Genomic DNA, 24,298 nt, shown 5'->3' on the forward strand with positions numbered 1-24,298 from the left:
TGCTTGTGGTCTGGGAAATCCTAGGGCCCGGATGACAGCTCTGTAGCTGAACCATGACCTCTCTGACATCAACATTAAAATAGCGCGTTATTATCATTAGAGGGAAATTACAATTTCCATGATTCTTTTGTTCACACTTATTCAGTATTCAATAATTCCTCTCACATGGATTATTGTATGCCATTATCTTCACAACTTGCACCTTATTTCGTATCTCCTCCCATTCTGCACTCAAACACATTCCTGCCATAAAAGCCACGAGCAGACAGGACCAAACCATCTCCATGGGGAGTGCGCTGAGATTTGTGATTTTATTAAGCACTATTCCCTCACTCGAATTTCAAACAGAATATAATTTCACGTTTAAATGTCTTAAATGAAACAAAAGTCCTACCATTTGCCGAGCCAGAATGGGCTCTTGGTAATTATGTGGGACACAGCTGGGAAAGGTGTAAACCCCATTCCCAAATAGTGGACTCGTCCTAACACTGCCATGTTGGATGAAACTAGCTCAGAGCTCTCTGGCGGACGGACTTCCCAGGAAACTTTTTGCTGTTTTCCGTCTTCGCCTAGTCGCTGCAATTGTTTTACCTTATTTTAAAGAGGAGCGGGACGTTGCACCGCGTCCCTTAACGGCATACGTTTCTTGGCACCCCAATATCCCTGGAGCTCCGGCACAAACTACCGGTGTGAGGGGGGGTCGGAGCAAGGCCACGGATGACCGAGGAGTTGTTTATGTATCTTTTTTGGATCTCACACAACGAGTCACAGTCGGTGCACACTTAACACATTGATCCCTAATAATGAGTGGACATCCGCCGCAACGGCGACAAGCAAATATCGGGTCGATACAACTGACACAGCAGGAAAATGACTGCCTTTTCAACCACCTTGGCAGGAAATGCATCGTAAGTTGTTTTTTTTTCACCCAATCAAATTGTTGTATAATAGGCTGGCTAAGAGGAAAAAAGAAAGCTAATAAAGCTAACCACCTTGTCCGTGTTTATTGTCCCGAGACGGGAGACGACGTTAGCTACGAGGTGTACCGGTGTGTTTTGTGGCCTTTACTTTTAATGTTGTGATATCGCAGGTAACGTGTCCGTCCTCCCTGGGACACACTCGAGACTTCTAGCTGAAGAGGGTGGTTTGTTTTGACAGTGACTGCGTCCAGTGTCCCGTTTTGGCACGGTGACATTTTGGACAACAGCAAGTTTTCATTACTGCCCCCCACCAGGCCTCCGCTGGTGCGCCCTTAACTTAAAGCTCCACACACCTGGATTCACCCAGGAAATCCCAAAAATCCCGCTACCGCCTAGCCGGACTGCACTCAGCCTAGCACTTGCAGAATTGAGTTAGCGTTAACCGTTGGGTTTTTTTAGGGGGGGTGGGGGGGTGGTGCGCTGTTAAATCTATCAGCGCAAAGTAATTATATTTGTTTGCACTGGCATTACATAACATAGCTGAACCTTTTGTTTTTGTTTTTCGGGGAAGTGTGTATCCACCGTGGAGGAATGTGCCGACCAGACAGCGCTGACTAACGTTAGCTTAAAAAGTCCCGCTAATGCGGGAATTGCCTGTCAACACAATCCGAGGCGAGAGCAGTGGAGGCAGCACGGGCTACGGGTACCAGTGTGACTGCAGTCGAGACCAGTAGTACGCTGTCACGACTCAAATATTATGAGATATTACGTAACACGTGTAGCATCCTTGCTGACTCATTTTTATGTTCTTGTGGAATATGGCATAGCTAGCTAGCCCCATACCCAGCAGACTGTAGCCACATTTTAAATAAGACATTTAGAGCTGCATCAAACACCATTACTCAGCATAATGTCATGTTTCTATTATATGTTTGCTTTTGATCTCGCAGGACATGTTTTTCCCCCCCTTTTGCTATTGGTAAGCCTCATCCACTGGGTGACACATCTGAATATTAATAAACTATACACACCATTGGGGCAGATACAACTAATATTAACAGTCAAAATCAGGACGAAGGATGTTTGCCTTCCAGAGTGGTTTTTAATTTTTACATTTACAACATTGTTACCATTTTTAGCCAGCGGATCGTAGTTTCACATCCACATATTGGCTGTCCTATCAAACTAAACAGGGCGTTGGACTGAAAGATGAACAGTAAAAAGGCTCAATAGTAACCCTGATGGCCACCACTGTGGCTCTGCAGTGTTGTGAGGAGTACCCTGCGGTCAGCAGACGTAGAACGATTCTGACCCTTTTGTCTTACTTAATAAATGTTGTGCACATCGCCACCGTAAACTAAGGTGATATCGCTCTCGGCAATGAGTGTTGTTGCTGGATCAGCCTATTTCCTCAACGAGGTGTGTGTGTGAGAAAAGAAGACCTAAATGAGATCCATTCAAGTTTCCTCTTAGCAGCACAGTTTCCCCTTCAGGTTTTGAAAACATTATTACTCCCCTGACCATATCTACTTAATATAAATTCTGTCACCCAGTGTTATCAGCTGGAAAGAATGTCGCACCATCACCTGTTTATTGATAGCCTCCAGATAAGACTTTGATTTGTTCTCAGGTCACTTCTCCATATTGATCATACTTTCCTTTTAATGTGTGCAGTCGAGGTGGCGTGCCTGAGTGACAGAGAAATGGCTCGTCACCTCCTCATTCTATAGTGAACCGGTCATGCGCTTGTTTTTTGGAGGTTTCCGTGTTTGCTTTGGAAAGGCTACATTTCCTGTCCCCGTGACATGGGATGTCAGGCCTGTATGTGGTCACCATGTGGCTCTGCAGCAGTGTTCCCGTGGCGTGTCTTCCCACACCTATGTGACCTGTTTTTAAAAAAAATCCAATGACGTCTTTCCTCTGGCATTCTGGCAATTGTGTCATTCGGCATGTGACGGAGAGACGTGGAACCGGGAACATTCCTCACAGTCCTATTCTCTTGTGTGTCCGCACACGTCCTTGCATGCAGAGAGAGAGAGAGAGAGAGAGAGAGAGAGAGAGAGAGAGAGAGAGAGAGAGAGAGAGAGAGAGAGAGAGAGAGAGAGAGAGAGAGAGAGAGGCGGACATTGTGCGTCTCCCCCAACAGTCTAATTAGAATGCCCACCAGTGATTTAGTGGCTGAGCCTGATGTAATGTGTTCTTATTGTGCAGAAAATGTTGAGTCACAATCACCTTTACTTTGTCTTTTTATTGTCTTCTTTCCATGATGCACAGCCATTAGTTGGCTCAGTGCAGCTGAATTAGACTCGATTTATTTTAGCAGTAAAGGGCTTGTTGTGCGCTAGCTTGAAAAACAGTGATACAAAGGCGCAACTTTTTTGCACTACATTGCTTGATTTTGCAACGAATATGTATATAGATACAGAGTACACACATTTATGGCCACCCCGTTTGGCGCGACAGTTCAAGGTAGCAGGACCTATTCCTGTAAATGTGTAACTACTTGGATCATATTTTTAGGAATTGCAAGTACTCCAACCTGTTTTTTGGCTTGTGTGAATAATGTACACACACACACACACACACACACACACACACACACACACACACACACACACACACACACACACACACACAAAGAAAGACTCATACAGGTACACACACAGTGGTCTTACTCATCTTGGTTTTACTCATTGGTATTCCTTCTGCTGTTTTCACCATCAGCAACACTGTCTGACTGGGCAAGAGGTGGAAGGGGTCCAATTTTGTGTGTGTGTGTGTGTGTGTGTGTGTGTGTGTGTGTGTGTGTGTGTGTGTGTGTGTGTGTGTGTGTGTGTGTGTGTGTGTGTGTGTGTGTGTGTGTGTGTGTGTGTGTGTGTGTGCCTAATCAGCAATCCTGTCCTACAGGAAGTCCCGTGGTCGGCCTCCTCTGGTGATTTGTGCTGGAGAAGTGCAACATGACTCCTCTTTTGCTTCACTTTACCCCCTTTCTCTCCTTCCTTTCTCCTTTTTAGTCTCCCTATAACCCTTTATCATCATCTCCCACCTCCCCCTTTTCATTCATTTTTCTCCTTCAGCGCTTCTTGAAGCCTGTTCTTCCTTAAATTTTTTACATCATTTCCCTCCTTCCTCACATTTTCACTGTCCTTCTTTCCCACACTGCCTCTATACATCAATAACTTGTCCTGTCTTCTGTTTCTTCCCTTTGCTTTCAATCTAATCTGAATAAAACTTCTTCAAGACTCACTACTCAGACAGAAATTGCAACTCTCCTCATTTCACCATTAGGTGTGATTACTACTAGCAACAATGGTGTGTGTGTGTGTGTGTGTGTGTGTGTGTGTGTGTGTGTGTGTGTGTGTGTGTGTGTGTGTGTGTGTGTGTGTGTGTGTGTGTGTGTGTGTGTGTGTGTGTGAGAGAGAGTGTGCGAGTGAGTGAGTGAGAGAGAGAGATCATGATAGTGTGGTCCTGGAGACACCCATTGGAGCAGGAGCTACCACAGAAGCTGTTGAGTGCTTTGCCAAGTGTTTATATGTCTGTGTTTCTGTCTGCCTGTGGACAGATCTTGTCACTAGTTGAGATCAAGATGAAGGCTGTGTTTGAAGATGGGTGTGGTCCGAGCAAGGGGGGTAGGAAGTGGGGAAGGAGCCATTGCCACACACACACACAACGCTCCGTGGTCCAATTTGGCGTCGTGGCTGGTGGGATCACATTGCAAGATGTGTCTCTAGCTTGTCTTGCTTTCACAAAATGTTGAGTGAGCATTTTCTGTGCTGTATTTCTCGCATCTAACTTTGTCGCCCTCATTTTTTTTCTTTCTTTTTTTACATTATTACAACTTTCCGACTTTGCACACCACCCCTTAGGCAAATAGTTAATAATTATCTTTCAGAAACCTTAAGGAGTGTTTTCAACGTCAAACACTTGAGAATTGTTCTCAGACATGTGATGTTGTGTGGTGCCTACTAATCTCCTTGAAGATTGTGTTTGTGCTGTTCATATGATCATTATAGTAGCAGAGAGATGTAGAAACTGAATGTGTTTAAGAACAAGTGAGATAGAGAGAGAGAGACTGTGTATGTAAGAGTGAACGAGTGTTTTTCGATGACGTCATAGACAGAGCTCCACTTCCTGCAGCCTTTGGCCCTGTCGGGAACAATCAGCGCTCCACGGGCAGATGAAAGCCCCGGGCCTCAGAGCCTGGACACCGTTACAGTCGCTGTTCAGAAGAAACCCCGTCACCAGAACTCTCTTCTTCTTCTCTTATTTGTGATCCAAATCCACACAATCCAGAGCTGTAATGCTGCTCTGAGAGAGAATTCTAAAATAATAATAAAAAGTTGCATACTTTTCAGTTGTAGGATTTCATGGATGAAATCAATATCCTATATTGTACACTATCACTATAACGTAACTACCTCCCTGCATGCGCCCTTGTTCTGTTTCCTCGTGTTGTGAGCACGTTAATGTAATATCAATATTAGGATAAGGACAGGAATTTATCTTAATGTTGCTGATGCTGTGCTGTTGCTGACTTCTTGAACAGTCTAAAAAAACGAGCAAGATGAAAAGAGATGAAAGTGTGGAAGCAGAAACATAACCACAGTCTGTCTGTGCGCAGTTTAGTCTCAGACTTTGCTTTTTATACGTGGCATTGATGGACGAATTTCGGCCTACGTTATTGAAAAACATTGACTCAAGCTCCGGCCGTTTAGCTGGAGAACATGTGTGAACAGCTGTATTTAGCTGACACCACAGACTCTGAGATTCTGGTCGGGACAACTCAAGGATGTAGCCATTCTCGTTCTGAAGCTATTTCTGCGTAAATGCGATGTCAACACCCCTGTTCAAACAGTGCCACTAAACTGCACCTTTATTGATCTCCTTCTCATTGTTTCGTCTTATCCGTACTTATCTCACTGTGGCTGCAGCTGGAAAGCACACAGCATGTTGCTACCACTTCATTTGCCATGGTAGCAATGTTGTTAGGGGATGGCGAGTCCAGCTCCTGCAAGACATCGGGTTTTGAGGAATGTTATTACTGAACGGATCAATTAAGCAACACGGGATAAACGTGACTCTCTACCTCTCTGTCCCTCCAGTCATTGTCTGCAGCAGTGGTCCAGGTGTTCACGTCAGATAGGAACTCCAGCTGGAACAAGAGATGCTGCGGGGTGGCCTGTCTGGTCAAAGACAACCCCCTGCGATCCTACTTCATCAGGGTCTTGGACATCAAGGTAAGTAAATAGAGAGCCAGAAAGCAGTCCTGCACTTCCCATCATTGTGGTTCCTCCCTGTAGACTCTGGCAGAAGACGGTACTAGTGGTCTACCGCCATTTGATATTCATATTATATTTTTATAGCCACACAATTAAATCCGTGGGACGTCTTTCCATTTAAGACCTATAGCATTAAGCTGCTTGTTGTACTAACTGCTTCCTAATCCTTCATTCAACTTTGTGGTTTTTCCCCACAGGATGGTAAGATAATGTTTGAACAGGAGCTGTACAACAACTTCAACATCTACGTCCCCAAACCTTACTTCATCACATTTGCTGGAGACGTGAGTTTCCCTCGTTACAGCTTTCTCTTTTTTATTTACGATCCTCTGTTTTCTTCATCATCATCATCATATAAAAGTACTTTTTCTGCATTTTTATTGTTTTTATTTATTCAAGAGGAATGTAGCTGGAGAGGGAAGAGGAGGGGAACAGTATTATTTCAGATAATCTCAGTGTTTGCCGTCAGATATCTGTCATTGAGTGTTACATTTGAGTCATCAATGAGTCTTTGAACCCAACCCAAAAACTAAATCCAGAAATTATATTGAAAAACTGCCATGACGAGCACTTTTTGAGCCAGCGTCCAGCTTTGCCCACCAAAAGACGGTGTGTCTATTTGCATCATATAGCCTAAAACTAAATAGTGTGTAGAACTCCTAACTCTATGTGACATCTAAAGCGCTTCTTGTGAAAATTGTCTTTTATTTGTGGGTCAAACATCTTAGCTGGGGGGAACAGTGGCTCAGACTGCAGCAGATCGTGAGGTATGCGGGACAGCCGGTTGTGATGATGATGATGATGATGATGATGATGATAATGCTGGGAGTGTGTGCACATCATGGTTTGGAAATTCTGTATGCGAATTAGGTAGTTTAGGGAGGTCCTTGACGAGACATAAATGGTGTGTGTGTGTGTGTGTGTGTGTGTGTGTGTGTGTGTGTGTGTGTGTGTGTGTGTGTGTGTGTGTGTGTGTGTGTGTGTGTTTACAGACATGCCAAGTGGGTCTGAACTTCGCCAGCGAGGAGGAGACCAAGCGTTTCCATAACCATGTGGCGGAGCTAATGGGGAGAAGACAGAGGAAATCTGGTACCATCTTACTGCTGCTGCTCACTTGCCTACAAACCTACCCACCGACTTAACTCACTAGAAAAATGACATGTTTAGCAAATTCATATCTCGTGTTCAAAATAATCCAGCAAACCATGCTAACACAGGGCTGTTACATTTTGTAATGTTGGCTTCTGTGTTTGCTTTGGTTTGTGTGTCTTTAAGAGGATTTGGCTTGAGATGATCTGTTATTTAATATTAGTGTGAGCACAAGATGCATTTCATTTCTAAACATGTCATTTTTTGGAAAACAAAATGCTCTGAACTTTACCATCTTCTTCTTCTGATCTCCTGCGATCTCTTTTCACTTCTTAGAACCTTTGATAACACACATCGCCGTCTTTGTTGAGGTGCTCAAATCACCAAACTTAACAGAAAGATTTAACAATTCTGTCTTTTAATGACATATGATATTAATAGTCATATAATCAGTATATTTGTTCACCATTCAAAGATGGATTTACAAAATGATCTCTAATTTTTGTGCTGCAAGAAAATCATTCGGGGGGGAGGACTCTGGATCAGTTTTCTTTCAAATGTTTATGATTACTCAAACACCATGGGATTAGTTTTTTACAAAGCCTTCTGGGATGCTTCTCAACAAATGTGCTGACCGGCCCAGGGGGGGGCACTACAGTTTCATGTTCAATGATCAGCAGTGAGACGGACTTCATCCCTCATGAGTGTAGTATGTCCAGTTGGCATAGCATGAATTGAACATTTCATTTACCATTTTACCCTTAAATATTTTGTATAAGTAAGATAATACATTAATAATACTCAAGAAATGTATTGTTAGACTCCGAGACAAACACATTGCAAAGCCTCTCGGACGCCGTCTTGAACTAATTAGTGGCACTCGGTCCTTAACTTTCATCCTCTTCTGCTTGAGACCGTCCGTCTTCCCCCCTTCCTCTTCTGCGAGTCATTTCCTGACCCTTCAGTCGGATCATTCTGTCATCTTTTCCCCTTCAGCCCTCTGCACAGGGTGCCTAATCTTATCTCCAAGGCTTCTTCTGTTGGAAATCTGAATGTGTGTCAATGGCATTCATGTAAATGAAAATGAGAGATGAGTGTATTGTCCTCTGCAGAGTTTAGTTTCTGCAGCGTTGAATCAGTGTATGTATATGTCGCAGCTGCCGTGTGTGTAAAAGATGACTAACGTCTCCTAAACACGCTAACCAAACACTTCGCTTGGCGATCTTTCCAAATAACTCTCCGTTCTGCGCAGTATGTGCACAATCCCGCCGAGCCGCGCGCTCACAAACCAATGCCCTCTCTTCTCTATCTGTATATCTGTGCGCTGACGCACTTCCAACACACACTTCTCACTAACACAACCCGCTACTGCCCGCTACTTCAGATTGTAACGACTGCATTTGTCTGTGTGTTCACAGAGAAGAGACGCGACCCTCCGAATGGTATGTTTCCCACTGTTTCCTGTCGCTTTAGCTTTCAGAAATACAGAGAAGATGTGTAAACCAGAGTCAGACCTGCATCTGACGGCATTTGTGTCAAACATAGGTAGCATTATATATTTTATTACCTTTTTTCCAAAAGGTAATAAAAAAAAAAACGTTGTCCAAAAACGTTTTCATATCAGCTGTGTCCCATTTCCATACAGCATACAAACTCTAAGCAGGTGTGTTAAAAAGATTACACAAAACAGGCAGCATACACACTAAAAGCAGATTTTTAACTTTTTTTAAAAGTCTGCTTCTCATTTACATTATTGTCCCACAATGCAATGCACAAAGAAAGTGAAGGAGCTGCTCATTACTGATTGTAGATGGGGGGGGGGGGGGAAATGTGAAAAAGTTTTGCCTTCTCTTCGCAAAGTAAAATTGTCATTCTAAAACTTCAGTTTGACTCATAGACACGACCAAGCTTCCTATACATATCGCTTACACACTAATGCAGGCCTTCTATGAAATAACTGGAATTTTTTAGGAATTTCTGAGGGAAATAAAGCGCAAGCTCATAATACCATCAAGATACGATTACGCATGAAGTGGAGTCTTGATCCGTGAGCTACATGCCCTTCATGGCCCGACCCTCACTCAGTACAGTCTGATGACTAAACATTTGTGGATATGCACACATTTGTTTGTGCACACACGGCATAGTTTGACACCGGAGGGAGACAGCTTTGGACCGACAAACGGCATGATTGGATGCAGCTGGCTTATTGATATATCTGTGTGTGCGCGCGCAGAAGTCTTTGCCACACAAATATGACACATTTTTGTTTTCAGCTGATGCACAGTCATGCTACATGACGTAAGCCACCATGTAACTCCGAGCTATATGGTGAACCAATTTGGGGTTAGATTCAGATTTATTTTGGCTTTGTGTTGGTATACCATGATGCAGTTCACTGGGAAGGAGAACAGGGATGTGTTTCATTTACCTGCACTAAATTATGCCGTCTTGCAGAAACGTTTGTACCAGTTTCTGTCTTGGATCCGTTTTGAATTGGTTCCTTTCCAAAGGAAATCATCCTTCATCTGTCTCACTCTCACTTCCCATTACAGCATCAGAGCTCTGTTGCCGTCTGTCATCTACCAGCCTGCTTCTTGCTTTCCATCTGTTCTGCCCTTTTCTCCTGCTGCTCTTTCCAGCTCTCTTCTTCATCCCTCTTGTTCTCGTTGAATCTGTCTTCACCTTCCTCTTTTCTCTCCCTCTCTGTCTGCCTTTTATTCCTTCTTCATGTTTACTCTCACCCTGCAGATTCATCATGTTTTAGAAACTCCTCGGAGATTAACGTGGGATTATGCGTGGATGGGTTTTAATGGTTACATAAAAAAATCCAGCGCTAAATCCAGAATGATTTGCTGGGATTAGGTCCATGCGTGTGTTTTTGCAGAGAGAGAGAGGAGACGGTAGCGGAGGTGGGTGGAGAGATGTCCACGGGGGGCCAATCCGAGCAAGATAATCTGACGGCGCTCCCCGCTGTGACGGAAAGTCAATGGAAGAGAAAATGATTGCAAAACAGATGCAAAATATGCAGAGCTCAGGCAGACGGATAAAGCAGGGAAACCGAAATCTGGTGAACAATTTGCACAGAAGAAAACTGTTGCTGTGATGGAAGGAATGTATGAGCGACGGTAAACTTTGGCTGGCCGAGCGTCGGCTGTCTCATCTCCCTTCTGGATGGCAGTGCTGGATGTCTGCCTTCACAGCTCAGACGGTATGCGCGTTAACCCCACCAGATGTCGGATGAGGACATTAATTGAGTAAACGCAGACTGTTGCGCCTTCACAAGTTGTCTTATTTTCCCGTGCTGGTGTTGTGGTCGTGCTTTGGAAACCTTTGGGATCATCTTGGCTTTTTAGCGAAGGAGAAAACTGGAATCTGAAAGCACGGGGGGTTGTGCTTACAAAGTCCTATTGAAGTGTCGGTCCACGTTGGGGATGAGAACCTCCTGGATTTGGTACTTCCAACAGACAACATTTCTCTGTTGACTGAGAAAGAAAACCTCTCTGGCACCGAAGAAGCAAGGCTGTATCTGAGCCACAAATCTGCATTCAAAGCACTTGTTTGAACCAGGACCTCCATCTGAGCTTGTTCTCCCAGTCAGCTGCAACGATGATGTTCTGCACCACCTTCCTGTCTGCTCCCTCTGAGGAACTTAATTGCGAAGGCAACGGTGGAGGAGGAGCAGCAGCAGTAGGGGGTGGAGGTTTGAGCCCCGGGAGTTGCCTGTCCTCTTTACACTGCCTGGTCCTCCCTCAGGACGAACTGTACCCGCCTCTCTCCGACCCCACCGACCGGCTCTCCGCGTCCCCCGAAAAGCGAGCCCACGTCTTTGTCGGCGAAATGCTTCTCGGTGTCGGTATGAGCGCCTGCGAAGCGAGAGGCGGCGGGTGTGTTTGGGACCGGGTTAGAAGGCGACGCAGCCGCTCGGCCTCGCCTTTGCCCAGCAAAACACCCAAAAGTCCCTGTAGTGAGAGCACCAAAGGTATGTGCTGCCGCTGAGGCACCGGTACCGCTCGCTGCTGATCTGAAATCCATGTTGTCTGGCTGCATGTGTATGTTGGAGTTACTCTTGCTTGCCAGACATCATTTTGTTTTGTCTATTTTATGTTAGTTTGCTAACTCATTGTTACGTCTGCCTGGCGAGGCCTAATTGATATTAACATCCTAATAAGGGCCCGGTTAAATAAAGGTTAAAGTAAATAAAAGAAAATGCGTTTACATAGCGGACAATTTGGATGATTAAATGAGACTCACCAAACTGACAGAACCAGTTTTACAATAGATGTAAAACGTCATAACTGAAAGACATTGTAAGCTGTGGCAATAATGTTTTTAGTATCGGCCTGTAATTTAGTTAAAATAATAAAAAGTTATGAGATGATGCTGTAATCCCACATATTCACTCTTCACACCCACTAACCCAAATCAAGAAGCGAGACCTCTCTGTGCCAAACAGTCTGTAACAGCTGTTAAATAATGACTTGCATAACTGATGACATACTGCTGCCCTGAAAAACCCCACGCTTGGTTGTCAACATGGACCCGAGGTTATTTTTTCATGAAGTTTTAAACAATTGCTGGAGATATCAAGACGGTATACGTGTTTAACATTTAAAAAGCACTGTTACTCGTTGAGATCTCGTGGAAAATCGAGGAATTTCCTCATCCATGCAATCCAGTGCTGTGTTGTCATACAAACCGTAACGTCATTGTCTCTGTCATTTCTAAAGGCCCGACGTTGCCCATGGCTACTATCGACATCAAAAACCCGGAGATCAGCAATGTTCAGCGTTTCCACAACAACTCTCAGGTGAACAACATTGTGCACTCGTCCTTCCAAAAGAGGGAGAAAAAGGGCAAGGCGAAGAAGAAGAGGCTCACCAAGGCAGACATCGGCACGCCGAGCAACTTCCAGTGAGTAGAGTGGGGTTCAGTTCAGGTGGTGGATGAACATTGTCACAGGTGGTGCTACATGACGAACTGATATGACCATAACTCAGAGTTCATCCTTTATCAAAGCCCTTATACTGCCAGTCAGTATGAGTGTATATGTTCATGTGGTTCCATGCAGATCAAGATACAAATGCAGATTATACATTTGTGTATACGTACCTCCAGTAGAAGGATATGTGACCGTAGCTCTTTAAGGTTATTGTAGACGTTTCCAATATGACATGTTAGCCCAGAATCCCTCTCGTCCATAGAAAGACTGGTGAATCAAGCCACGGTATTAATCCAGGCCGTCTTTATTGAGAATCTAATCCGACAGAATGTGTAGTGTGATTGGTAATGCAGGAAAATCTGTGCTGTGCTTTCAGGAACAGTCAGCGGCAGCTCTCATAGTCTGTTATGAGACACTGCAGGTTACAAACGGGCTATCTGGGTAAAATGTACTATAGATGTCTTCTGCTGTCTCCTCTCATGTGTTCTTTTGCTTCTCTCACAGGCACATTGGGCATGTAGGATGGGATCCAAATACAGGTTTTGATGTAAGTGCAATACAAGACTGTAACGTTAATGCTTGTTTATACGTCTCTCTGCACACGATGGAGTATGTCACCTCGAGATATTCTTAAAACTTAACACCTAGTTTATCTGTTAGTCACTCATCCCTCTTCTAGAAAGATTTATTTCCAAATTTTATACGGGCTCCAAAATATTAAGCAGAGCTGCGTGCCCAAGTCATCAGGAACGTTGCACAAGGAGATTCTGGAGGGAAGAGAATCAACCTGTATTTGCATAATCCATGGACTCGTTCCCAAAAAAAAGCATCATCAGTAATTATGATGGACTCTGGATGATTAGTATGAGATCATGCAGGTCAGAGGACTTACTCTGTCGGCTAATGAAAAAGATGAAATTCAGATGATTTTGCTTTCATAAGTTAATGCTTTCAAGGACTTATTTGAGTAGGTGACGTCAGAATATAGCTTGCTCACCTCTCAAATCCTCAGGCTTCAAACTGGAACACAAATACATGGATTCAGAAATGAGCACGGGATGTATTTTATAGTCTTACCAGCTAAGATTTTCTTTCCTTACTCCATAGATACTGCAGATAAAGTACCCACACAGTGATAACCCACCAAAAAGTAGTAAACATTTCACTATTTTTTTCCCCTGTCTGTAAGTGTAACCTCACACCACCAGGTGGCAGAATAATCACTGATATTGTCTCATTTTGAGCCATCTTCATATCTTAAAGTCCTCACAAGGGAGAGTGTAAAAACAGTTACTTCTCACATACTTAATCTTCCCTGAATCAACAGCAGCCAGAGTCAAACTGTGCATTCGTGGTTTGTCAAATATCTTCTTTTAATCCTAACTGAACCAAACTCAACTCCTGCCACGTCACACTGTGTTACTGAGCCGCAGAGCTCTTGAATACCTACCAGTGAGAAAGAGAGTGATCCATTATACATCCTTTATTTTATGAAATTGGACTCTTTTGTGCTGATTCCGTACAATAAACCCAAGCCACAGAGTGAAGTTCTCCTGTTTTCTTTCTTCAGTTGAACAACTTGGACCCCGAGCTGAAGCATCTGTTTGATATGTGTGGCATCTCTGAGGCTCAGCTGAAAGACAAGGAGACCTCGAAGGTCATCTACGACTTCATCGAGAAGAAAGGCGGCGTAGAAGCTGTCAAGAACGAGCTACGGAGACAAGGTAAGGCCGATGCACCGTCTGGAATACCCTAAAACTGCCATAGAAGCAAAAAGGAATTGAAGGAATTACCAGATTCTTTTCTTTAGACAAAAACTATTATTCTAAAGGGAAATTAAAAAAAGGTAACATCCCACACGTCCACAGTAAACTTCACTATGCTGTGATATGCATTTTAAAGGGTGATTGTCAATTTAACTAGTGTGGTGGTTTTATCCCCAGGTCCGCCCAAGTGGATTGGTAGGTTTCTGTGCATGATCTGTGCATGTCAAGTTGAACTGTAATTAACAATTCAATGATAGCGAGTGAGTTTCTGAAGTGAGTTGAGTGTTTGCTCTTTTATACTCGTTTATATTTGAGTTTTTTAATCATTGGCTGTCTCTGGGGCATCATGACGATGTCTGGAGACACTAAAAAGCTTTCAATAGTGAACTCCTCATGAGTTACGTGGGAGAAGGCTGCCCCCAGTGGTTTGATTGTATAACTGCATGATGCATTGACACTAGCAAGAATTGGGCAACTGATTTTTGACAGATGTGCTGTGAAATAGAGTTTTGACAGATGTGCAGATTTTCTTTTGACAAAATGTGAAAAATACATGAAATCTGCAGTGTGAGCTCTGAATGATCTGCAGTGATGATTTCAACTTTGCTCCTTTTTTAACTTTTTTTCTTTTTTTCTTTCTCCAGCTCCTCCCCCCCCTCCATCCAGAGGCGGCCCCCCTCCCCCGCCCCCACACCACAGCTCAGCCCCACCTCCCCCCCCTCCAGCCCGGGGGCGAGGTGCCCCGCCACCTCCTCCCCCCTCCAGAGCTCCCATCTCTGCACCCCCCCCTCCCCCTCCATCCCGACCAGGCATGTCCGCTCCACCGCCTCCCCCGCCCAGCCGGGTTTCTCTCCCGCCTCCCCCTCCGCCAGCCCATGCCTCAATTTCGGCGGGGCCTCCCCCTCCGCCTCCTCCCCCCTCATCCTCCGCTCCGTCCAGTACCGGAGCACCGCCTCCCCCCCCTCCGCCTCCGCCACCTCCCGGCCCTCCGCCCCCTGCCCCTATGCTGCCCACGGAGGCTAACGGTGGGGACGGCGGTGTGCCCAAGTCGGCACTGCTGAGTCAGATCAGAGAAGGCACCCAGCTGAAGAAGGTGGACGCGAAAGAGAGGCCGGGGTCCACCAGCACCGGCCGAGACGCACTTCTGGACCAAATCCGACAAGGAACCAAACTCAAAGTGGTCAGTAAACATTTGTCACATGACTCTCAATCAAACATGTATTTGTCTTAATCCTGTGCTTTAATGCGTGGCGTCTTCTTTACAGAGGGATGACACAGATACAGCCCCTTCCACCCCGGCCCTCTCGGCAGGCATCGTGGGGGCGCTGATGGAGGTGATGCAGAAACGCAGCAAGGCCATTCACTCTTCAGGTACACAGAAACAGAGACCAGTTGCTTGACACCGGTCGCTGGCACTCAGACTATGCATCATTGACTGTATGTCAGATGACACACTGTCACCAGAATATAACTTAGACTTTCACCACTTCCTCGTCAGTCGTGAACAACCTCATAGTTCCTTTTTTTCTATTTTGAGTCAGTGGAGGAAACTTTTCTTCCCTTAATTCAGAGAAAGTGAAGGTTTACTGTTAAACAGAAACATTCTTGCTAAAACAAATATATATACAAACTTTATCCGGAAAAGGAAGTGCTTTGGAAAATGCCATTGTTTGATTTCTAATAGGATAATTTGTTCAGTGAATTTTATTATTTCATTGCCTATAAGAACGTCACTTCAGCTGTTTTCGGTATTCTTCATGTGAACGTCTTCTTCTCTTCCACAGATGAGGATGATGACGATGACGATGAGGAGGACTTTGAAGACGATGATGAATGGGAGGACTAGCGATATTTTTTTTTCTTTTTCTTTTTTTTTTCTCCCCTCTCCAACCCGTGGATGATTATGACACTAAAATAACTCTTGTCTTTCTATAAAGAAATCTTTAATTTTCAAAATTCTAAATGGAAATGTTATATCAATTTGCTGTATATTTTTGTTGCCTTTATGCTTTATTTTTTTTATTAATCTGTGCAATACCTCATTTAATCTGTAAATGTTTGTCATTCTCAAATCTTAGGCTTTTTCTTTATCTCCGTCACGTCTGTCTCCTCTCTGTCGCCTCCGTCTCGTCTCTCGATGGCCATATGTCTCATTTTAACCGTGTTCGGCCTTTTCCATCTCTCTGTCTCTCTTTCTCCTCCTCCCACATTCCCGACCTCGCCTCCATCTGTTACTCGGCCATCTTTCATATCGGCTGCCTCTTGTCACTCATGTCCCTCCCTGTCACTCTCTCGTGTTCCCATTCCCCAGATTAACATGTGCAATTTTACATCAAATTGTCTCTTGAACCTTTAGAGTTTAATGTGTTTTTTTTTTTTTCTTCTTTTGGTCAGTGATTGAAGGGAAGGGCTTAGCCGCTACAAATCCTTCATTAATCGTGTCTTCATTGTTTGTCAGTAGGGGGGGGAAAAAGAACTATTTTCATACCCTGTTGCTCTCTAGTTTATTTTTACTTATTCAAATGAACCTAGTTTAGCGCTCATATTTTCTTAAAACTGAGAAGAAAAAGAAAAATGCTCTTTTTTTGGACTATCTAGCTTTGTTTGCTGTCGACAGTAAATTTGCTCCAGAGTTTGAGTCTTGTTATATTTTTGCACAGATTGAAAGAGGAGACTCGCTGCATGAATACAGGACATTTTCAGGTCTGTATCATTATGGAAAATGCATATGCTTTAAGTAATAAGGCACTTGGACATTAAGCATTTTTAACCGTTAACTCACCACACTACATACAGTACACGCAAGGAGGTAGCCCACAGTTTTATGGCTGGCTATCTCTTGTGGATTTTATTTTTATTTTATTTCTCTTGGTCACTATCTCACTTCAGATTCAGTTGAAATTGTGCTTTTTTTTTTCTTTTCTTTTTTTTTTACAATAGCAAGCAGAGTATTAATAAATGTCTGTTTGTTGGAGTCAGGTCATTCATCATGTTGAGCTTAAGTAATAAAGACATTTTAGTTTTACACACCTGATGCTTATGGGTCCATATGCTAACTGTACAGAGACAGCGGGGATAAAGTAGTATTTGTCCTGTTGTAGACACTAAGTGCTGACAGTTTAGGGAGAATCACTAGATTCATGGCATCATTCAAACAAGTATCCACGTTTTTGACTAACTAGTAAATCATGAGGTGTAATATAGGAATAGTTCAAATAACTCGGTGGTCAATTATTCTCTACAAAGAACAGATGGTCAGATGTCTTTTATTTAAAGGTGGATTTTTCACATGGGACAAAACTTTAAATGCCAAATTGTTCCATCAATGTCAAAAAGGATTTTAAAAATCTGCTTCTTTTTGACAGAAACGCAACTGCAATGGCATGACTTGTCCTGGTTAAAGTCTGACTCAAAACTAAAAGTAATCTATTAGGACCTGATATCTCTGCAGTTATTGCGACTCTGTACTTATGGATAGCTCGCTAACCAACAAGCAGCTACTTCAGCCACAAGTGACAATTGTGGGGAAAAATTTGAAATGCTATAACCAGACTGTAACAGTAGCACAAATGGAGAAAAATGATGTTTGTCGTTAAGCAATATCTATCTAAGGTTAGCTAACATTAGCCAGCATATGCTAACTGGTCATACCAGGCTGAAAACGGCAGCAGCAGCAAAACCCCTGAGTGCATTGAATTAAAAGCAAGACTGCATTTTATTGCTAATGAATTCTACTTTAAATGTGTGTTCATTCCTCTTTTCAAAAGTCTCACTTTAAATCTTTGTATTGAAGGGCACCAGAGCCGGTTAACTGCTAACCCCGTTTTCCTTTGAGCGTCAAACATAAAGCTTGGCCTTCCAGGTTTTCTCGACGGCGGCCATGTTAGCATTTTGCACAGGCTAACTAGTAGCATGCTAATATTGCTATCATGTTTTGGCTAAAAGGAGAGCTAATACAGAAACGTCTTACCCTCAGTGTGACAAATATCCAGAAAAAATGACTTAAACGGGTTTTTTTTTTTCACTGTTTGCCAGTTTAAATTCTGTCTTTTAGAGACAAATTGCCACTTGTTTGATGTAAGAACTGACCTCTTGTCAAATGTCAAGATACTTTTTGGGGGAAACCTTGCCATGTTTTCGCTGATGTTAGCTTCTGTAGGTGACTCGGTAAATAAGGATGTCAAGCCTTCTCAATGAGGCTTGACAAATCATGAACTCTTACATTGTACACTCCAATAAAAGGTTGATATTTACCTATGTTGGTTTTTGGGCTTCCTTTACCTTCACAGCCTGTTTTTTTTATGGATGTTTTCTTCCCAAAGCTTTTGTTTTTTGTTTACGTTTTAGAAGTTAAACTTTTTATGGTTTAAGTTGTTTTAAGTTTGCCGATTTGAATTTTAAAGGAAAAAAGGAGACCTAATACTTAACAAAACAGAAATCAACATTGCCTGATCCGGAGGTTGGACAGTCAGCACTTAATCTTTTTTTTGTTTTGTTTTTTTGTATGCACTTGTTTACTATTTGTACAGACAAAAGTGTACAGACTTAGTTGCACTTGTGTAAGAGAGCACAATCATTTCTGTCAGGTGTGTGTGTGTGTGTGTGTGTGTGTGTGTGTGTGAGTGTGAGTGTGATGTGTGTGAGAGAGAGGAGAGAGAGAGAGAGAGAGAGAGAGAGAGAGAGAGAGAGAGAGAGAGAGAGAGAGAGAGAGAGAGAGAGAGAGAGAGAGAGAGAGAGAGAGAGGAGAGAGAGAGAGAGAGAGAGAGAGAGAGAGAGAGAGAGAGAGAGAGAGAGAGAGAGAGATATCTGGGAACAGCTGAGCAGAGGATTATCACACCCTTTACTGCTACCATTTTACCCCCTGAGCCAAGTAGAAAGGAAAACTAGGTGAGTTAGGACAAAGCATAAGTTCGGCTAGTAATTTCCAGTACACATTGTGTCATGTAACCAACCTGATTCCGGTTCCCAACGAAGAGCATTCGTGTTTCTCCGTGGGAATTATGTGCAGACCCGAGATGAAATGAGAACATCCTCCAGGAAATTCACCTTTCAACAATAGTTTTAGAAGCCACTACAAGAATCGACCCTGTTATTTAGTGTGACTGTCACAATAACGACCACAACAAATCTATGCCTCCACCATTTATTTTTAGTGGATGGTCCATATCAGCTGACACCGCACCCTGTGTTCAGCTGCAGAATTTATGAGAGGGATTAGAGCAGGTATGACACTTTCCACTTGCTTGCTTCCATAGAGATCCCGATCAACACAAACAGTACACGCATGCATATAAACAAAGCATTAATAGAAGCGATGGAGCGCCGATCCTTACACTCATTGTTAACTTATCGGCTGATGAAACTTGTTAAAGCGCATTTGTGTTACTAATACTCCGGCACCTGTAATGCAAAGTTCCTTCTTTTGGATTCTACATGTCTGTTGCATATAGAAAGCGTAAATAATTGTGTACATTTTACAAAAATGATTGTTGCTGTTACAACTCAGCCAGATGTCCTTAAGCTCAATAGAATATTAGGACAAATATTGGTGAAATTGCCCTTTAATGCACTTGAAGCTAGATTTTGCATTTTAGGATTTATAGGAAATGATAATCTGCTTAATGTTAGCACAGTGGAATAGATTGTAAATCGGCAACAATGCATACATCCATTGGGGAGGAATGCAAAGGTCAAAGGGCGTGAGTGCTGCGACTGAGAAGCTAGAGGCATTTCTGTAGGTCAGTGTTAAGGGAATTCATGTTAACGTGTGGACCCAACAGTTTGTTTTGTGGTTAACGGACAGTGCATTAAAACCTCTGTCCATCCTGTGAGGATAGTGAGGATAATGCAGAGACCGCATTTACAAGCAGGAAGTCCTTCCATACTATGGAAGGATCCCCTATTGACAGTTTGACAGATATGACAAAGTGCTGTGCTTGAATAGAGGAAGCTTTATTCTTAGGACACTTAGTATAAGGAATGCATTATGCATACTGAGCCTATTTACTTGGCAAGGCTATTGAGTGTACTTCTTTTTTTTGGGGGGGGGGGGTGCACTGCATAAGGAGATTAACTCAGCTCTGTCTTGTTTGAGGTTGGGTTTTCTTCTAAATACTCTTTTATCAGGCAATACACCATCTCATATCCTCAACAGTACTGCCCACCATTTTCCTGTGCATTCCACAGTTTTTAGACTAATGGACTTAATTAATGGAATGCCTTTGAAGCAGGACATCACTCTAAAAAGGTCTGGAAATTATGTAATTTGTGGTTTTCTCATTGTTGCCACTGAGAGCCCCTGACCGTGTTCTTTGTTGTTGGATTTAGGAGTCAGGGAACTTTTCCAAGAAGCATAATCAAATGCAGGACCAGGATTAGGATGCTGATAGCTCACTGACAGATTTGTGTTTAAAATTGTTGTCTCCTCTGTGATGTCAGTGGAGCTAGCAGTGGGTGTCTATTCCTTCTCTTCACTTGTCATGCTTTGTGAATTGTTCAAACAAAGTGCGCCAAAGCCCTGCTCTAATGCGTGCTGACTGGCGTGGGTGTGTTGTGAGTGGGAATATGCATCAGTGGCGCTTGACCAGTAAGATGACTCACTGATAAAAAAAAAACACTGCTGCACAACAGCGTGACCCTTTTCTTTTGAAGTGGAACTCATCCAGAAACCAAATAAATAGAAAACAGTCCACGTACACGGACAAGCATTGTAAACACCAAATGGCTATATTTAGAAATGGACACATAATTCAACCAACAACCGATCATATTTACAATTTTACAAGAAAACAGTGAATTAGAAAATGTATCAGTAAACAGTTCAGTCAACTAATTGAAAAATGAATATACAAACACCATTTCCAATTATGCTTAAATACTTTATAAAAACAACTTGTAAAGCTATAACTGCTGTGCAAATTTCCAGTAAAATGATTCAGAATTCAGTTTTTTGGCTCCTCAGCAATCCCAACATGCTTTCATCACTCGAGCGTCATCATTACGCAGACTCCATGGCAGTGAGGGGACCTCTTTTACATTTGCTTTTATTATCGTAGATGATGTGGGACTTCCACCTGGAAAATGACAATGCTATGTCAGTTTTAAATACAGGCAATGAAAAAGGCATGAATGCGTTTTAATGGACGTGATGGTGACGGCAAAGATCTCTTCAAACCACATTTCCCTTGAAATGGCCTTGTTTCATTATAAGGGAAGAAGCTCATTTATTGTTGCTATTTCTTTCTAGTTGTTGGCAGTGTACAACCTCGCTAGACTACTTTAATTGGCTGCAACATCGCTTAACAAAAGTTCAAGCAACTTAAAGAGATTATTTTACATATTCAAAAATATAAGAGTTCAATGAAAAGAATGATATAACTACGCTATGATGCTGTAACCAGCAAACAATTAGCTTAACTTAGCCTAGCTTAGCATAAAGACCAGAAACAAATGCCAAAGTGTAAAACTAAGAGGTTGTGGTTTTAATAGATATATTTTCATTTGTGAGCGGTAGATGGATTTTGTCACCTTTGTACGGAGCCAGGCTAGCTGTTTTCCCGTTTCCAATCTTTATGCTATCGCTAACTGGTCGTGCATACTTTTGTAATTGTTACCTTTTCAGATGATAATATTTGAGGAATCATGGTTGCGGAATGTTATTTAATATAATCTTTTGAATATAATCTTTCCTGACAAGCTCGCAAATCTGGATATTGCATCCAAATGTGTGCGTGACGTCCTCAGTGTCAACAGATGAAGTGTTAGTGGGCTGTTTTTGTTGGCGTTTGCGTGCTGTGGTAACGACGTGTCATATCTGTCGTTATCAAAAAGCTCCTCTGGACGGTTTCTATAAATACCTTCACTAAGTGGCAGGAATTTCACAGCTAGGAGACCCCGTCATCTGAGGGCAGAGCTGATTTTCCACTCTAACAATGTTACAAGCTGTGCTAAAGCTTCAGCCAAGGTAATGCTTCACTCTCTTCTCAAAGATAGAAAAACCCGTTTCTGATGTATTAATTCCCTTTACAGTAAAAGCAACATACTGCTTAAAGAGAATTATGAGATAACCCAGAATGCTTTCTTTTTGTTTGTCATTTAAAATCCTTTTTTCGTACTTCTTTGTTCAGCTTATATTGGCTTTCCTGTATATTTCTCTCTCTCTCTGGCTGTAATTGTGATCATACCACAGTGCTGGCTGGTGGTGAGCAGCCTTTTGCCTGCCTACCCCAGTGTATAGACAGAACATACCATGACTCAGACACCACTGACTCTGTGTCACCCTCATCTAAATTTAACCTCCCTCCTGTTCAGTTTGCCTGTAGGGGCACTTAAAGCAATTTGCATTAAGTCCACTGCTTGTGGAGGATGAAAGTTTTTTGCCACTCAACACATTTCTAAATAACCCAGCTTCAGTCTGATACAGTATTTAGGGGATGCTAACATCAGGTAACAAACATCATTTAAACATCCCTGTTGCTGCACACATCCTTGAACTTACCCGTTTCAGGCTGCCGGTGCTGCTGTTGCGAATGGATTCCATCAGCTGGTCGTGGGCTGACCTCACTGGCGTGGACGGCCTGCTGGCCTCCTCCCCTCTCCTCTCCACCGACACGGGCCTCAGCGCGTTCTTGAGCTCCCTCAGGATGCTGGTCGTCTCCTCTTTCCCCGCCTCCTTCCCCTTCTTGCCCTTCTTACCTTTCGTCTTCCTCACCTTCTTGCTGCCCGCCTCGTGCACCCTGATGACCTCCGCGATCATCCTGGTGGGCTTCTTCTTCTGCTCCCGCAGCGGGGGAGGAGGTGGCGGAGGAGGTGGGGGAGGAGGCGGAGGTGGTGGAGGGGGAGGAGGAGGTGGAGCAGGAGGAGTCTGTTTTTTAGCCAGGTCACTCCTGGGGAGTTTGGGTGAGGACCAAGGAGAGGCTCTGGGTGAGCTGTAAGGGGATGAACGAGGAGTTCCTTTCTAGAGACAGAGCGCAAAGTGGATTAAATTAAATGAAATGCATTGAGAACTACTATGCAGGTTGCAGGTGTAAACATGTCTGACAGTGGAGCAAAGTTACATACCAGTGCACTGGTTCTGGGGTTCACAGCTCCCTCTGGCGCCCCCTGTTGGCCCTGCTGCTGCAGCTGTCTCTGCTCTTGTAACCGTTTCTGTCTCTGGCGGTCCTGGTTCCTGGTGAGGATCCCCGTCATGCTCATCCTGGGACCAGGCAGGTTGAACTGGTAGCCCAACTTGATCAAGGTGTGGTTTTCCCTCAGTATCTTCACCATCTCCATCTCTACCTGAGGGGACGGCAGGGAGACATTGTTACTCCAATGTGCATGCAGATAGGTGGGAAGAACTGCGTCGTGAAGATCTCACCTGTCCTCCGCACATGTGTCTCTGATTGTGGAACCGAAGCTCAGTCAGAGTGTTGTTCCCAGGAAGTGCTTGAACCATCGCCATCACGCCCTTTCCACTCACATAGTTGGACTCTATATTCAGACTGGTGATGGACGAGTTTTCCCTCAGCATCTTAGCAATGGCCAGCGCCACTGGGTCGTCAGCTCGGGTGTTAGCGACGCTGAAGACCCTTACGTGTGTGTTGGACCTCAGTGCTTCAGCAAATCGGATGAGAGTTTCCTAAAAAGTAGATTATAATTTTGTCAGCATGAAGCATATAGAGTATCATTCTATATTCTTTTCACTTGACACTAGCCTCCCTGAAGACATTTAACACTACGTAAGGCCAGTGTTTACCAAGCTGATACAAAGGTCATCCTCTTGCCCCTCCATCTATCACTAAAATCAGTAAAATAACATTCTTAGCTACTACTTGCCATAAAGTAAACCATGAGATGATGTAAACTTTCTTGTGAAAACAGAAACTATGTCGATGCTGATAATCTTTCCAGTTGTAAGAAGTGGTCGTGCTAAATATATAACTATCATGGCAAGCAGCCTGGTTCCAAAAATAAGCTGGCATACAATCGAAAGTTACTCAACAGCAAAGAGCTCGGATGCTAGCAAGCGGCTCTTCGTACCTGTGAGATGTCGTCAATGTTGTTCAGATTAACCTCCGTGAGCTCAGGGTCGTTGCCAAGAGCTCGTTGGAGAGCCTCGTCGACAACAGTCGGGTTTCCCATCGCATTCGGGTCGGCAGGTGGAGGGGGAGGACTCAGTCTCACAGGCTCCACCCTCTGCGGCTTGAGTAGCTTTGGGGTGTCGGCCCGTGACTGCGCCCCAGACTCCATTGAGAGCTCATGTTTTAATTTATTATCTTGTCCCTCATCATCATCATCATCTTCCTCCTCCTCATCGTCATC

At 43.6% G+C, this 24,298-nt stretch overlaps 2 protein-coding genes across 3 annotated transcripts in view; one reads left to right on the top strand and one right to left on the bottom strand.

Annotated features, from left to right (window-relative positions):
* Positions 1-516: 516 nt before the first annotated feature.
* On the top strand, positions 517-18,249 carry waslb (WASP like actin nucleation promoting factor b). Of its 2 annotated transcripts, XM_068731355.1 has the most exons (12): positions 517-908; positions 6,023-6,157; positions 6,397-6,483; positions 7,192-7,288; positions 8,707-8,730; positions 12,019-12,202; positions 12,735-12,777; positions 13,801-13,954; positions 14,174-14,191; positions 14,641-15,176; positions 15,262-15,367; positions 15,781-18,249. In XM_068731355.1, exons 1-12 carry the CDS (start codon positions 804-806, stop codon positions 15,840-15,842), a joined length of 1,551 nt encoding a protein of 516 aa, XP_068587456.1. In that variant the 5' UTR covers positions 517-803; the 3' UTR covers positions 15,843-18,249. The 2 variants fall into 2 exon arrangements, with proteins under 2 accessions (XP_068587456.1, XP_068587457.1); XM_068731356.1 differs by lacking the exon at positions 14,174-14,191.
* Positions 18,250-20,701: 2,452 nt separating this feature from the next.
* The window catches only part of lmod2b (leiomodin 2 (cardiac) b), a 4,645-nt gene continuing 1,048 nt past the window's right edge, over positions 20,702-24,298 (bottom strand). The window contains exons 2-6 of the mRNA XM_068731377.1: positions 24,017-24,298; positions 23,355-23,615; positions 23,057-23,275; positions 22,494-22,952; positions 20,702-21,069 (exon numbers count right to left, since the gene is read on the bottom strand). The exon at positions 24,017-24,298 is cut by the window's right edge and continues 195 nt beyond it. Coding sequence (XP_068587478.1) covers positions 21,043-21,069; positions 22,494-22,952; positions 23,057-23,275; positions 23,355-23,615; positions 24,017-24,298 — 1,248 coding nt within the window. The 3' untranslated portion in view covers positions 20,702-21,042. The remainder of the gene's footprint in view (positions 21,070-22,493; positions 22,953-23,056; positions 23,276-23,354; positions 23,616-24,016) is intronic.

This window comes from Cebidichthys violaceus, unplaced genomic scaffold (assembly GCF_023349555.1).
Source record: "Cebidichthys violaceus isolate CVI_PGR_0920_01 unplaced genomic scaffold, fCebVio1.0.p SCAF_51, whole genome shotgun sequence".
NCBI classification, from domain to species: Eukaryota; Metazoa; Chordata; class Actinopteri; order Perciformes; family Stichaeidae; genus Cebidichthys; species Cebidichthys violaceus.

Excerpts from the sequence above, each read along its gene's own strand:
- waslb (XM_068731355.1), top strand. The coding sequence starts at position 804 with ATGAGTGGACATCCGCCGCAACGGCGACAAGCAAATATCGGGTCGATA. Across the intron at positions 8,731-12,018 it reads GAGACGCGACCCTCCGAATG|GCCCGACGTTGCCCATGGCT; the intron begins GTATGTTTCCCA and ends TCATTTCTAAAG. Across the intron at positions 15,177-15,261 it reads AAGGAACCAAACTCAAAGTG|AGGGATGACACAGATACAGC; the intron begins GTCAGTAAACAT and ends TCTTCTTTACAG.